At 41.0% G+C, this 17,005-nt stretch overlaps 1 protein-coding gene and 1 pseudogene across 2 annotated transcripts in view; one reads left to right on the top strand and one right to left on the bottom strand.

The window, feature by feature from the left end:
- The window catches only part of PPP3R1 (protein phosphatase 3 regulatory subunit B, alpha), a 69,038-nt gene extending 52,589 nt beyond the window's left edge, over positions 1–16,449 (bottom strand). The window contains exon 1 of the mRNA XM_082744132.1: positions 15,812–16,449. Coding sequence (XP_082600258.1) covers positions 15,812–15,814 — 3 coding nt within the window. The 5' untranslated portion in view covers positions 15,815–16,449. The remainder of the gene's footprint in view (positions 1–15,811) is intronic.
- On the top strand, positions 10,413–12,184 carry LOC309871262 (small ribosomal subunit protein eS12 pseudogene; annotated as a pseudogene). Its single transcript has one exon. The product of its transcript is annotated as a small ribosomal subunit protein eS12 pseudogene (transcript).
- Positions 16,450–17,005: the final 556 nt, after the last annotated feature.

Below are 17,005 nucleotides of genomic sequence, written 5' to 3'. Positions count from 1 at the left end.
ACATTGTTAATGAGTATATTACAGGACACAGAGTAACACAGGACAGAGAGTTACACAGAAATCAGAATGAAAGGATTATGAAACCCAAATCTGCCCAAAAAACAACATACTGGTTTTTAGTACATTGATCTTTAAAAATTTAAACAGGGCAGCCCCTGGGTGGCTGAGTTGCTTAAGCATCCAACTCTTGGTTTCAGCTCAGGTCATGATCTCATGATCTCAGGCCCCCTGTTGGGTATTGCACTGGGCGAGGAGACTGCTTACAAATTCTCTCTCTCCTTCTCCCCCTCCACCACTCTCCTGCACTCTCTGTCTAAAACAATATAGAATAGGGGCACCATTAAGCATCTGCCTTTGGGTTGGGTCATGATCCCAGAGTCCTGGGATGGAGCCCGCATTGGGGTCCTCCTACTCATTCTCTCACTCTCTAATAGAATAAAATATTTAAAATAAAAATAAAAATAAAATAAAAATTTAAACGGCATTTTGCATTCTATCAAGCATCTTAGGTAATTACCTTACTCAATACCCACAAGAACTCTGAAATCAATCAGTCTGGTGGCCATTTTATAAACATGTATTTATTTGTGTCTGTTCATGTGTGTGTATACATTCAGTAAACTCAATTACAGATCTTTCAATTCTCTAACCCTGCATGTTCCACCACATCATATTATATCTCAACATAACAACAAAATGATTATTCTCTCAGCACTTAACTGTTTCACATTATCTGTAAGTAATGAGAACCACATGAATAATAAAAATGTCCGAATAGCTACTACATGTCAAATTCAAACTGGGCAAGCAAAGTGATCAAAAGAAATCTAGCACCTTATAATGGCGCTATTGAAACATTTATCAGCATGTATGTATGTACATGTATATATATATTTATATATTCTATTGTATTTTAATTTTAATTTTAATTACATACACATACACTACTTTTTTCTCCATATCCTGACTCAGTCTATGAAGTGAAGTCCCTGGGAGTTTTTTTTCTTTCACCTTTGTACTCAACACTAAGTTTGATATGTGTAGAAGGCAAACACTAAATTAAGAAAATGTTCACTAAATTAAGAAATCAAAGATTTAGAGTAACAGTCTCATTTTTTATCAGCTGTTCAAGAATATATCTAGTACAAAAATGTTATGATAAATCAGCTTAATAAAAATGTTATTTACCAATTCTGAGTTTCATTTATGAAAAAGTCTACTTACCACTTAACAAATAACATTCTCAAATGCAACTAACAATTTACTCAAATATGTTAAAAAATCTTGAAGCATAAAAGAAGTCCTATAACTTTTAGAATCTACAGTTTCCTTTCCAGTAGCTTTCCCATTATGCTAATGCACTTAAGCTTTCTAATTGTTTATTCATAGGACTTCCACAGACCTCCCTAGCCCTAGACAATAAATATACCTAACCCAGTTGCATCTTTGCTGGCTTGTCTACTTATATGTATCCATCATTTACATTTATATTCCATGAGAGATGCTACAATGGTAACTAGCTTTACAAAGATGAATAAAAATGCATCCCCTGCTTTAGAGGAGTCCACAGGTTAGGGTAAGCAATTACACACAATGAAATATGGTATGTACTTTTATGAAAGTTATTTCCAAATAGCCATTAATTGCTGGAGGGAGCTGGAGATGTTTTCACAGAATGCCACTGGAATAGGATCTTTTTTTTTTAAAGATTTTATTTATTAATTTGAGACAGAAAGATACAGAGAGAGAAAATGAGCAGGGGGCAGGGGCAGTGGGCTCCCCTGCCCGATGAGGGGATCGATACCAGGACCCAGAGATCATGACCTAAGCCAAAGGCAAATGCCCAACCATCTGAGCCACCCAAGTGCCCCTGGAATAGGATCTTGATGTCTGCCAGACAAAGGAGCACAGGGCAGATGGAAGAAAAAGTAAAAAACAAAGCCCCAGTAAGTTTAAAAAAAAAAAGAGAGAGAGAGAGAGATGAGGCACTTGAGAACTAAGTAGTCTGACTTGGTTATAACATAAAGATAGCTAGAAATAAGAATCAGAACATGAGTGTCAGCAAAAGACTTTACATTTTTTAAAGTTTTCATATTTTTTTTTAAAGATTGTATTTATTTGGGCGCACCTGGGTGGCTCAGTGGGTTAGGCCTCTCTGCCTTCAGCTCTCTGGGATCGAGCAGCGCACTGGACTATCTGCTCAGCAGGGAGCCTGCTTTACTCTCTCTCTCTGCCAGCCTCTCTGCCTACTTGTGATCACTCTTTCTCAAATAAATAAATAAAATCTTTTTTTTTTTTATTGTATTTATTTGACAGGGAGAGCACAAGCAGGGGAAACAGCAGGGAAAGGGGAGAAGCAGGCTCCCCACTGAGCAGGGAGCCCAATGTGGGGCTCGATCCCAGGACCCTGAGATCAGGACCTGAGCTGAAGGCAGATGCCTAACAGACTGAGCCACCCAGGCAACCCAGGCAATTTAATTTAATTAAAATTTAAAATTTTTAATGTAAGATGTAGCACTGACTTTCAAGTAAGGCAGTGACACAGATTTCCTTTTCAGAAGGAAAACTCTGGTGGCAATATGAAAGACAGAATGAAAAAGGAAGAAACTGGAGGCAAAAAGAGCAAAGCATTTAGTAGGCTACAGAAATGATCCACATGAGATCTAAATGAAACCCTAGCAATGCCAGTGGCAATAGGGATAAAGAAGCTGATTCAAGAGGCACAGGAGGATCTAAAAGGGAAGACCGTTTGCTATAACATGATACTATCTTTCCAAAAAAACTTCATGCTCTTAAAACTACACATTAAAAGTAACATGGCTTAGGGCACCTGGATGGTTCAGTCGGTTGAGCATGCGATTCTTGATCTCAGAGTCCTAAGTTCATGCCCCACGCTGGGCATAAAGCTTACTTTAAAAATACATAAATAACATGACTTAAGGAAAACAGAGTTGGAAGCAGACACTAAAAGCCTATGCATTCAGAGTACTAACAAAACCAACAAAAATCCTAATTAAGTATAGTTAAAGATATACTAACTAATCAGTATGGCACTTTTTAAAGGTACAGATGAAAGTAACAGAAAAAAGGGGTATTTGAAACTAAGTTAAAGAAACAAAAGAAAAAGGGAAAAACATCTGAGGGAATTATACAATAAATTGTTCCAAATAGGTGAATTTGTAATTCACTCACGCTGAGTCAAGAGGAAGAATGTGGGCTATATGGATAGTATACAATACTGTTATTCTTCAATAGCTTGCCACTTTTAACTGCTAGTGTTTTGGATTCAGCTGCCACTACTTAACAGCAAGAAGCATTAGTACACTGGGAACATTGTAAATATATTTTCCTCTTTTATCAGTAGTACATGAACCAAGGTGGAATTTCTCAAAAAAATCCCTCTAGTAAGTGACTTATCCTCCCACGCCCACACCAGGTCAGGCCACGTATTCCTATGTTATACTCTTCCAATACAAGATGCAACTGATGACTGCTTAAGATGTAAATAGCAGTAAAGGGGAGAAAATGGCATACCAGGTTTCCAGATATGAGTGAATGAACAGATACTGTTTCTAGGAAGAAAAATTAGGGAATAATGGAAGCATGAATAGGAAGACAAGAATGAATGTGGTTTTAGTTATGATGAGCTGAGGTGACTGACAGACACCCTCATTTAGATAAGTATCCTGTAAGCAGTCAGATCCATGGACTGGAGCAGAAAAGAATAATGCAGGCTGAAAGTATGAATCATCAGTACACAGAAAATGATGGAACTTTGGGAATAAACAAAGAATATATGCATCCCCTCAATTCACTCATTCAACAAATATTTATTAAATTCCTGTAATATGGAGGGATCTATGCTGGCAGCTAGCATAACAGAGGAACAGTCTGACCTGGCATGGGGGTGGGAGGCTCTGTTACTTCCTTGAGGCACTCTGAACCATTCCAAACATAACCTATGCAAAAGACTGATGGTAGATTAAACAGATGGCAGAATAAATCTAGCATACAATACTGAATGAAACGTTAACAAGACCAAGTTGCTAGAGTATAGAGAAAAAGCAGGAACATGGAAAAAGCTGAAGTAAACAACAAGTAGAGCCCATAGAGTCCATGTGCTACATTAAGGTGATGTTAATCCTATAATATATAGGGATTTTAAATGGGAAAGTAATATTTAAGAGGGCCTTGGACCAAACCCAGATGAGAAGCTACCAACAAAGATTAAAAATGGTCAGAGATGTAGAACAGCAACTAGCAGAAAATGTCACAGATGCCAAAAAAGGAAAGAATTCCAAGAGTTTCCAACAAGTTCCAACATTATCAAAAACTCAAGTAAGAAGAATGAAGAACTAAATACATTTAAAGAGTACCAACTGGATTTCTGAATACTCTCTATTATCACTACAATCTGAGGTGCTCTTATTCCCATTTTACACTACTAATAAGGTCAAGAGTTTATGGTATTCGTTCAAGGTCACACAGCCAATGAATGACAGAACTAGAATCTAAATTCACATCTTTCCAACTCCCAACTCCGTGCTGGTATTAGAAGATTAGTGCCAACACAATAACTCTTCAGGGAACTGCAGATACATAATCATTCTAAACCAGTGCTACCTAATAAAAATTTCTGCTCTGTACAGACAGAAATGTTCTATATCTGCACGAATGCAGGAACCATTAGACACAAGGAGCCATTAAGTGCTTGTAATATAGCTAGTGTGGCTAAAGAACTGAATTTATAATTTTATTTAATTTTAATTAATTTAATTAAAATGTAAACAATCACATGTAGCTACTAAATAGCACATCACAAATCTAGACTGTAGTATATTGAAAATAAGAAAATGAGCATTAAGAGTCATAAAAGAGTCAAGAAATATGATGGTAAAGATAGTGACAGCCACACAAGGCAACAGAGTTTAAGTACTGATTGTTCATAAATTCATTATTTATTTGAAAAATACTATTATGAGTTAGTTTATAATTCATAAAATTCCATTTGTTAGGAAAACAGTTGCAACACAGATATAAACTCTATATATAGATACAAAATCATGATTTCCCTTATTACCTATTAGCACTTGTTCTTCCTGACATTCCAAATTTTATTAAAGACTGCCTTACAAGTAAATAATATTACAGGATGCCAGCTTATTGCACACCTGTAACAGGAGATTCCTTGTGGCATCACACTCAGGCAGATAGGATAAAAAATATATATGTATCAGCCTTGAAACTAGGCAGATTAAGGATTAATAAAACTGCTAACAGCTCCATTAAGGCCAATGATAAATAAAGATCTGATCTTTTCTGAAGGTTGCTATGCTTCACAGTCTTGTACTTGGGTTTCAAAATGCCTATCTAATTCTCACACACAAAAATTAATACTATGTATTATTTACAAAGGACAAAAGAGAGCTGGTTAGAGTACAGATAAGTTTAATAATGCTAATAATGCTACCAAAACAAGTCAAAGTGTCAATCTCACAGAAATGTTTTTGGGATAGATTACAGATAAGTTTAATAATGCTAATAATGCTACCAAAACAAGTCAAAGTGTCAATCTCACAGAAATGTTTTTGGGATAGCAATAGATTATCACATGGCCCTCCTTGTAACACCCCTAACAAAGGGCTCTAAGTGACAAAACAAAACTCTAAGGAAGGAACCTATAAGAACCTACGGACTGTTGAATTTTCAGTGCTCAATTTTCAAAGGTTTCCTATAGAAATCTCCAAATGTCGAAAAAATTTTTATAGTACAAGATTATAAAAACCAAAGACAAATCCAGAAACATATTAGTTATACCTCATTTCAAAATTTATTCCTGTGCCAAATCTATGCATTAGCTGTCAACTCATGACCACAAAAAAAGTATGGCAGTTCAAAAAAAAAAAAGTATGGAAGTTCAAGGAGAAAATTCAGCAAAGGAGAGTAGATGTGAGCTGTTGAATAAAAGGTTTATTTGGAAGTATAAAAGTGTGGAAGTAATTTTAATCTGGCAAGCCTGAAATAGAATAGATGTCTGATAGACTACACTTTGGAGATAATTTTCTCCTTTTAAGAAATGGTTATTCATTTTGTTAACACTTATTAAGGTCATAAATGGAAAAAGTAAGTACAAAAAATTTTGAAATAAATTATTTTCTTGGGGGACTGGCTGGCTTAGTCAGTAGAGCTGTGGTTCTTGATCTCAGAGTTACGAACTCAAGCCCCACATTGCATGGAGAAATTACTTCATTATTTTTTCTCTGAAGAGTTAATTTTGCAGAATACTGTCATAGTTAAAACCTTGTTAAAACTCAAGTCATTACAAAACTGCTACCTGATCAAAAAATTATGGTCAATTGTTGAGTCATGCTTACAATGAAATAGTTAAAAACCTGGGAATAAAACTAACTATAATCAAAAACAACTTTATTAAGATGTATGTTACATAGTGTATAATTCACCTACTTGAAGTGTATAACTCAATGATTTTTAGTAAGGTTACCAAGTTGTACAACCATCACAATAAATCAGTTTTAAAATAAAAAAAAAAAAAAAAAAAAAAAAAAAAAAAAAAACAAAACAAAAAAAAAAACTAACTATAATCAGTCAACTAGAACATGGTACTGTTAAAATCTCTTTAAAGTTGACCTTTATAATCTTTTAAATAAGAACTAATTTAAAAAGAAATTAATAAATCCATATACTGTCCCAAGTTTTTAAAAAAAAGTAAAAAAGGAAGAATACAACCCCCCCCCCCAAAAAAACCCTCCCTTTCATTAAAGTACACAACAAACTCAACAGTGATCAATACAAGAAAAAGGCGTGCCCTGAAGAGGCTCACTTGCCATGTTATACCTTCTGGTATAATCCGAGTTTTAAGCAAATGTATTAACAGTGTCTTTACAACTTCAAAAAAAAAAAAATTAAGACTATCAATCCACAACTCTATGTTCCCCTTATATAAAATAGGTACTCAGAAAATGGGTTTTTTTAGACCTCTGTAACTTTGTCAGAAGTTATTAAAACAAACACTGACAAAGTATTAACCTCTTTTCTTCTTAATACTCCTTTTTCTTACATTCATTCCCTAGGTCACTGACTCACTGGTGCTCACTCCTGTGTCCACTTATTATTTAATAACATTTACTTAATACCCTATTAACTGCATATCAAATCTCCCCCAAATCAGTATTATAATCTTTTCCATACTCCTCTCTCTCAATCTCACCTCATTTGCCTCAGCCTTTAATCTCAACTTCAGATGATCTTGCCTCAAACTATCTTGAATTCCTGAGAGAATTTAGGCCACTTCCCATGAACTCCATTAAAACTATCAATTGCCATGCCTACTCACCTCACTCTTTGATATTTTCCCCCTCTCTTTTGATGTCCCTTCTTTCCCGTTATCCCTCTTCTTTCCGTAACTTCTAGTACTCATTCTAGGACTCATTCCATTAATTATCCTTTCTTATGGCTCCCTCGAATGGGCTTCTCTCGTAAATCTAAAGAATACCAAAATCTGGGCGCCTGGGTGGCTCAGTTGATTAAGCGTCTGCCTTTGGCTCAGTCATGATCCCAGGGTCACAGCCCCTCACTGGGCTCCTTGCTCAGCGGGGAGTCTACTTCCCCCTCTGCCTCTCCTCTCCAGCTTGTGCTCTCCCACTCAAGCTCTCTCATATAAGTGAAATCTTTGAAAATAAAGAATACAATTCTAGGGCACCTGGGTGGCTCAGTGGGTTAAGCCACTGCCTTCGGCTCGGGTCATGATCTCAGGGTCCTGGGATCGAGTTCCGCATCGGGTTCTCTGCTCAGCAGGGAGCCTGCTTCCTCCTCTCTCTCTCTGCCTGCCTGCCTCTGCCTACTTGTAATCTCTCTCTATCAAATAAATAAATAAAATCTTTAAAAAAAAAAAAAAGAATACAATTCTATCCTAAATAGAATTCACCCCAACTGTAAAGCAGTAAGGTTAACCTTTTTTTAATAAATGTCTCAGAAAAGGAACTGACACCCATTGCCTCCACTGTCTCATCAACACTCACTAGTTTATTCCACTTACTCATTCACATATTCCTTCTTTAAACACTCCTTAATATCCAGTATATAACATGTATTTGTAATAGAACAATGAAAAAACAAAGACAAGGCCTCTGCATTCTCAGTGTTTACTTTCCCCTGCAATCTAATTTCTATTACCTAGGATTTAAGTGAAGTTCTGTCGTAAAGATTATGATCTCTATAACAGTTTTCATTTTTATTTCCTTCCCTCTCTTGTTAACGGATTTAAGAAAAAAATCTCTTAAATTGCCTAAGGAGAGTTCTATTTCATCCTACCTTCTTAGGTAACCTCAAACTATTAACAATTCCATCTTCTCCCTCTGAATACTTAACCACACTCCCTCTTTCCAGGCTATTCCTTTTACTCCAGAATAAATTCTTCCTCATACCTAAACTCCATAGCTTTTATCTGGTCTCCTTTTAGTCAAAATTTTAAAGAATATCTATACTCAATGTTTGGCCTCCCATTCATCCCTCAACTCACTGCATCCTGGCTTTTCTTGTTATCAGTACAAAATGGTGTTTTCTTGTACTGTTGCCAGGGTCACCAGAACTCTCCTGATGCCTCCAAGATAAACTTTTAAGTTCTTCTCTGACTCCTTCAAATCTGACATCACTCTACTAATTTTCCAACACTCTCTGGCAATTTATTCTCAGACAACCTTTGGGGATTGCTTAACCTCGATTTACCTCTTAAATGCAGCGTTAGGGTTTACCCTCTTCTCATTCTACATTCTTTCTCCATAGGATTTCATCCAGTTTCATGGCTTCAGCTACTAAGAGACCCGGACAGACAATGCTCAAATCTTTAATCCTAATCCAGATTTCTCTTCTGAGCTCCAGACACAGAGATCCAATTACCTGTTCACCATTTCCACCTAGATGACCCACGATTACTTTCTTTTTTTTTTTTTTCCTAAGATTTTGTTTCTTTGAGAGAGAGACAGAGAAAGAGCAGGCGGAGGGGGGGGCAGAGGGAGAGGAAGAGGGAGAAGCAGACTCTCTCCCAGCTGAGCAAGGAGCCCCACACACAGCTTCATCCCAGCACCCTGGGATCATGACCTGAGCAGAAAGGCAGATACTTAACCAACTGAGCCACCCAGGTGCTCCAATCCACAACTACTTTAAATTCAACATGTCCAAAACAGAAATCAACATTACTTCCTCATATCTCCTTTTCTAATACCTCCTAGGCACAGAACATGCCTTTCTGAAACAATCCCAGATGATGCTGATGCAGCCAGTTCAGGATTCACACACTGAGAATCACTGTTCTAACATACATTACCTCTTCCTACCTTCAGGTTAACAAGTCTCCTCTATCCTAGGCCACGATATCTATGCAGTAAGCAGCATTAATATTTCATAGCGGTCTATCTGACTGAACTTACAGAATCTTGCAATACAGCATTCCAAGTATTAATTACCAAATGATGAGAATGCTGGAGATAATACGACAGTCATCCCAGCAAACTGCAAGTTTCTTGAGGACAGGACATTTCTTATATCTGTAGAACTGAATCTTACCCATTAGGTGCTCAATAAATATTTGCTGAATGGATGGCACAATCATCTGTCCAGTCACCGAAGTCAGAAGCCACACACTGCATATACCTTTTCTTCCTACAATCCAATAGTCACCAAGTCCTCTCTTCTACCTTCCAAAATGTGTCTCATACCTGGTCTCTCCTCTTCATTTCAACTGTTCCTATAGTCTTTTAAGTCCTCACATTAGTACTGTAACAATTTCTTAACTGGCCACCATACCTTTATTCATTTATCCTATTTTATTATCCCCATGGCCACCAGGCTGATCTCTCTAATAAGACAAAGGAGACAATGTCATTCTCCTGCTTAAAAATAATGGTTTCCCACTGGTTTAGGAAAAAACTTTAACTCCTTTATATGATATGCAAACTCTTCTATGATCTTGCCTCAATCTAACTGACCACCCTCCTTCTCCTTTCCACCCTAACCCTCCACCCTCCAGCCATACTGAACTGGCTTATATATATTATGCCTCTATTGCTTTAAACATAAAGTTCTCTATCTAGACCACCTCTCTCATTGGCTAAATACTCATCCTTTTATTTATTTATTTATTTTAAGATTTTTTTTTTTTAAGATTTTATTTATTTGACAGAGATCACAAGTAGGCAGAGGCAGGCAGAGAGAGAGAGGAGGAAGCAGGCCTCCTGCTGAGCAGAGAGCCTGATGTGGGACCCGATCCCAGGACCCTGAGATCATGACCTGAGCAGAAGGCAGAGGCTTTATCCTCTGAGCCACCCAGACACCCCAATACTCATCCTTTTAAAACTCAGCTCAGCTCCTTCCCTGCCACCACTGAGCTTCGCAGAGCCAGAGGCTTGGGTGCAGTCAAGATTCGGCTACACTCACTAATCCACCGCCAGGGCACCATAGCCAAGGAAGACATTGCTGCTGAAGGCATAATGGATGTTAATACTGCTTTACAAGAGGTTCTAAAGACTCCCCTCATCCACGATGGCCTAGCACATGGAACTGGCAAAGCTGCCAAAGACTTAGACAAGCACCAAGCTCATCTTTGTATCCTTGCATCCAACTGTGATGAGCCTATGTATATCACGTTGGTGGAGGCCCTTTGTGCTGAACACCAAATCAACCTAATCAAGCTTGATGACAGAAGAAACAAGATGAATGGATAGGCCTCTGTAAAACTGACAGAGATGGAAAAACCCCATGAAGTGGCTGGCTGCAGCTGTGTGGTAGTTAAGGGATATGGCAAAGGATACCTGGCAAAGGATGTCCTCAAGGAATACTTCAAACACAAGAAATGAATAAAAATTTGGTTCTTGTTCCAAAAATAAAAATAAAAAGACTCAGCTCAGACACCATCTCTCTCTCTTGAGGAAGCTTTCTGGGTGCCATTTATCTCCCTGCCCCATCCTCATCCCAGTTCAGATTAAACCTTTCCTCTGCCACGTACTTCTTTTTTTCTTTTTTTAAAGTAATTTCTACACTCAGTGTGGGGCTTGAACCCACAACCCCAAGATCAAGAGTCACATGCTCCACTGACTGAACCAGCCAGGCACCCCACCCCTACACCAAGTACTCAAGCACCCCGTGTTTAGTCTGTTAATAGCAAGGGCCACAATGCATAGTTGTTTTGTTTGCTCCATGTAATTAAGTTCCTTGGAAATTACAAATGTATCTTATGTTTGTACAGTCAGTGTGAGGTATGTTAACAGATACTCAATTAAGATTTAAATAAACATATTCCTCACTATTTTCTAAATAGTGGCTCTCAAAAATTAGCATATAACAGAGTTATAAAATTTAGACTGCTTGCCTCCATCCCCAGAGTTCTGGATTCATCTGGTCTGGGTAGGACCTAACGAGTTCCCAGATGATGCTGACAATGCTGTTCCAAGTATCAGTGCTCCAAATAATGTTTTCTCTATCTCCAGGATTTAAAGAATCTTTTCCTAGATGCCTCCAACTCTGCCTTCTGCAATCTTAACAACCTTTGTAGACCCAAGTTAATTTTCACCTACTTCATAAAACTTTCCCTAATCCCAGATAAAACTGATCTTGCTCTTTCCTCAATTTCTATTAGGCTTTGTGTGCATTACTCATATTGTAACTTGGACTAACTTTTTTCATACCTACTAGCATTTGATTATTTTCTAAACTTAAATGAAGATAGAAGACCTACCTTAGATATTTTAATATCTTCAACAACCAAGCACAGTAACCAGTGAACAGCAGACAAAAGCTACAAGTATTTGTGATATGAATGAATTCCTGTTGCTTGACCAGCCTCTAAGCCCTCTGACTTGCTTAATTCTCCTGGCCCAAGCTGACCTCCTTATACTGCCGTGTACTTTTGCTTGCCTTACTACCTAGAACGATGCCTGATCTATCCACAGTTATCTGTCCCTCACATTGCTTTGCTGACTGATCCTCAGCTTCTTTACCTTACAATCTATGCCCTTTTAATTTTCTCATCCACTATGGGACATAATGAACAGAGAAATTTTCTTCTCATGACTACTGTGAATTTTAATTCTACAGGTCATAATACAGAGGTTGCTTACTTTGTTGTTGCTATACAGCCTTTGTCACGGAATCTGAACTAAAATACATTGTATGCAACTCCAACTGCAGGTATCACGGACAGCAATAAATGTTTTGAATTCTGTTTACAGATTGGAAATTATTTTATTTTAAAGATTTTATTATTTGTTTATTTGAGAAAGAGAGCACAAGCAGGGCAAGCGGGAGAGGGAGAAGCAGCCCAATGAGGGCTCCATCCCAGGACCCCAGGATAAGGACCCGAGCCAAAGGCAGATGCCTAACCAACTGAGCCACCCTAGTACCCCAGATTGTGGAAGTAATTTTAATAAAAAGTTCAAAAACACAAAGACATAAAAACATCATTTATAAAATTAAAGCCAATTACTTACACACATTGATATATGCATCCAAAATAAAATTCTATTTTTAAATTATACTAAGTACATGGTGAAAACTATTTCTGATGCATGAAAAGTTAACTAAGTTTCTAGAAATGCTCCAAAAGGGGGGCCTGGGTGGCTCAGTCAGTTAAGCATCTGCCTACAGCTCAGGTCATGATCTCGGGGTCCTGGGATGAGCCCTACATAGGTCTCCCTGCTAAGCAGGGAGTCTACTTCTTCCTCTCACTCTGTGTTCTCTATCTCTGTCTCAAATGCATAAAGTCTTTAAAAACTAATTAATTAAAATAAATAGAAAATAAAATAAAATAACGTCCCTACAAAATTTACTCCTCCAAAAATTACTCGGAGACTTTTCAATCATACAGACCTAAACAAACATTCTTCTGTTCAATCATTTTATTCTTTTTCTGCATGGCAGTAACTCTGAAGTACTCTTATCTAAAACAGATGCCTACCCAGAGAAAAGAATTGTGAAGACATCTAGTTATTTACTTCAGTAAACATACACAATTTTATCAGACAACTGGGAGGGGAGTGGATATTCCTAGAAGCTCGGTACTCAGGTGTGTGTCTGTGTATGTAAAATCTTCAAGCCACCTGCATGCTCAGCAGTTTAAGATTCAAAAAGAGATGGAGGGAGGGAAAGACTTGACTCTCAGGTAACTGGGGCACCTGGGTAGCTCAGTGGGTTAAGCCGCTACCTTCGGCTTGGGTCATGATCTCAGGGTCCTGGGATCGAGTCCCGTATAGGGCGGGCTCTCTGCTCAGCAGGGAGCCTGCTTCCCTCTCTCTCTCTGCCTGCCTCTCCGTCTACTTGTGATTTCTCTCTTTCAAATAAATAAATAAAATCTTTGAAAAAAAAAAAAAAAGAAAGAAACTACGTTTAACATAGCAACTAAAATAAATACGTACCGGAAAGGACTGTTGGTAAATTCAATTCAATCTTTTCACTTACCCCTTACTTGAATTAATCAGTGATATTCGTAAGTTAATTCATAAATTAAAACCCCCTGACAAAATTGTCAATATGGTCATGATACTCAGTAAGAGTTATAATAAAGTTTTCCAAAGGGAGTGAAAATTTTCAGAATTCTAGGCTCCATTAACTAGAAAAATGAACCAGATCACTCCAAAGCCCAAATTATGTGAGTTAATTAATATCCCATACAGCAGAGTTGACCTGTAGGTATGGTCTTGATACCTTGAAACCAGTGCTGCATTCAACAGACTAAAATAATTCTAAGGTTGGGAAGCCAATGTCACAATAAATTAACTAGGTCCTGAAAAGGTATTGAGAGATGGCAGAAGAAAGAAGGAAAAGTAAATCAGAAAATACGGAAAAGAAAACTGGAAAGAGGGAAATAATGACCTAGAAGAAAAAAATATCAAAAGATAAACCTTAGAATATTCTTTTAAGATAAGAAAACACTGAGTATGAGGAAGGCAAATTTAAGAGCTAAAAAAGAATTTCCCAAATTCAATCTGTTGGTCAAAAAAAGGGGTGGGGGGGGGGCTCCTGAGGGGACACTACAGGGGAAAAAAAAAAAAACACCTGGAAACCAGCTCATTCTGATGTATAACAGGTAAGCAACAAAAGGCTGGGTCATTATTCCTCACAACTTATTGTTTACAAATGCTGGTAAAAACATTCACTGCAATGGTCAAAGATCTTCAAGATCATGACATTCAAGTAAAATATATGTATAAGGAAACGGCAGTAAAGCACTCAAATGCAATTCATAACTCCAAAAAAACTATGCCAACAAAAAGACTGCACTATTAATGGCCTTGATCTAAACTGTTTTCTGTTGTACTCTGGAAAAACCGAAAGTTTTCTAACTTTGGGGGCCAAAGCTGTCTCTGAGCTGCCTTCCAAGTTGGCCGGGAAAAACTTCCTCCATATATCACTCACTAATCATTTATTAAGTCTCTTCATAACCTGGATTTTAAGTCTACTGATAAGTGCACTTAATCATTTGTCCTTTATTTTAAATAAAAGCTGACTTACTTGAATTTTCTAGTGTCACTTTGTTCCTTCACAATCCCATCGAACTGATTTTAAGTTGCCGTCAACAGGATTTCTCCCTTTGCTAATCCACCGCTCTATTTTGAAACACTTAAATTCTACATACAGGGTGAAATACAATCCAAGAAATTACCCAACGTCAAACAATCGGTCTAAAAAATCTCCTGACAACTGTTGGAAGACTCTTGGAAAAAGCTGAACAACCGAATCACATGTCTGAATATCTGACACGTATGGAAGAGCCCTGCGAACTTTTCCTACTACGTATACAATTCGCGATCGCAGAGAGGAAACTGCAGCGGCTACCCGGGGCGAGGGAACCGGTAAGGTAACAGGCTAAAAGGGCGTCGTTGATTTCTTGGCTACAGTGACAGAGGCGGGAGACACACCCCTAGCGTCGGTTTGAAACACTACAGCAATGAATTCTACCTAGGGATTAATGCGAGGGTAAGGAAAGACAAAATTTAAATCGCCATGATTCAAAAACAACCACAAGCGAGACTTAGGAAGGTAACAAAGGAAACGAAAAGCCGTGGACAGCCAGGACGCGTTGAAAACAAGTATCCCCGTGTATCAAAGACCGAGTTAGAGACTGCGTTTTCAGGACTATACACCTCGGACCTTTCCGGTTCGCCCGTGCAGAGAGAAAAAGCAGCGGCGAAAGGAACCCCGTAAGGTTTGCAAACAGCACCAAAATACGAACAGGAGAGGGGAGAAGTAAGTGGCAGGATCCCTGCGAAGGCTCACTGCTGGAAAATGGAGTGGGAGAGAGAACAGCTCTGGAGAGAAAGTGGGTCTTATATAAAAAGCCATTTACCACGTATTATTTCCCTAGAATTCTGGAATGTGCCCGAACTTGAAGGAGTGAGTCTGGGGGGTGGAAGGGGGGGGGCTCCACGTGCAGGAGGGTCCGTAAAGAAGTAATGCAGGGCGACGAGGGGCCAGGGCCAGGGCCAGGCGGAAGGCCGGGGAGGAGGGGGTCGAGGCCGGCGCGCGCGGAGGGAGGAGGCGGAGGGGCGCCCCGCGGGGGCCCGGGGGCGGGCGCGGGGGCCCCGCGGTCCTGTCAGGCAGCCGGCCCACCGCCTCCACCCGCTGCCGGCCGCCAACGCACCCGGACCGCTGAGGGCTCTCCCGGACCCTCCGCGGCCCCAGCTGGGCCGGGTCTCTCGAATTTTCCACTGGGGGAAGCCGGCCGGGGGTATCGAGGCTCGCCCCCGGCCCTGGAAGCGGCGGGCGGAGGAGGGATGGTGCAGTGGGGAAGCAAAGGTCTCACCATTTTGCTCGGCGGTCGGCGGCTCGCGCGGGAGGAGAAGAGTGTCGGCGCTCAGAAGGGCTCCCGCAGGAAGCGGCGGCGGCGGCCCAGCTGCGCCGGGCTGTGGCGGCTGCGGCCCTCGGGACGCCCGCGGGGGAGGGGGTGCAGGTTGGGGGAAGGGAGGCGGTGCCTCGGGGCCCGCGCCGGCCGGGTGACTGGGCACGCGGGAGCGAGCGGGGAAGAAGAGAAATTAAGGTCGAGATTCGGAGACAGAGAGAGAGGGAGGAGAGACAGCGAGAAAGGGGAGAGGCAGAGAGGCAGAGAGGAAGGGGAGAGGGGGGAGAGGGGGCCAGGCGGCTCGTGGGGTACAGCCTAGCTCTCGCGCCGGAGCCGTAACGGACTCACTGCAGTGGCTCGCGCTGACCCGCAACCTCAAGGCACGAAAAAGGGGGAGGGCGGGAGAGGGAGGGGAAAGCGGAGCGCGGCGGGGCGGAGGGCGGGGGCGCGCGCGGAGCCGGCGGGGGGGCGGGGCTTCCGCGAGCGGCGCACATCCGGGAACCCGCGCGCGGGCTCCGCGGCGGCCGCCGGGGTGCTCTGGCGAGCTCTGGTTGGGGATCGCGGAGCGCGCGACCACGTTCTCCCCACCGTGGGCCGCCCTTTGCGTGCGGTGCGGGGGGAGGACAGGGACGGGGGCGCGGACGTCGGTGACGTCGCGTGGCGGAGCCCTTCCTGTCATGTGGCTGGAGGCGGGCAGGTGGGAGGAAGGCTGGATCGGGAGGAGGAGGAGGAAATGCGAGGGTGCAGTGAGAGGGAGGAAGTGCGAGAGGTGCCCGAGCTGTGGGCGAAGGCGTACTTGGTTCCTGGAGTAGGAACCTCGTGGGGGAGGAGCCGCAGATGAGCGGCCTTAAGGTGTCAGAGCCACCCAGGCACCGCACCAAAAGAACAAAAACCAAAAAAGAGGACTATCCGAGCCCTGGAGCTAGAAGAGGATCCGTTTGCTCAGGAGGATTGCTATCTTTGCATCAGTGTACCGACTTGGACCCACTACAAAATGGCTTGGCGCATCTAGACTGTTTGTTGTCACCCCGGTGCAGCACCCGCAGGCCCACACCCCAGTATGAGCTGGCAGGGTCAGGAGCCAGGTTGGAAAGGCAGGGAAGAAGAGCCAAAGCTGGCTACAGCTTGAGACTTGAGGAGCCACAAAACAGCTGAGTG

The sequence above is a fragment of the Mustela nivalis genome (genome assembly GCF_964662115.1).
Source record: "Mustela nivalis genome assembly, chromosome: 8".
Taxonomy (NCBI): Eukaryota; Metazoa; Chordata; class Mammalia; order Carnivora; family Mustelidae; genus Mustela; species Mustela nivalis.
This window is presented reverse-complemented; position numbering and strand designations above follow the sequence as displayed.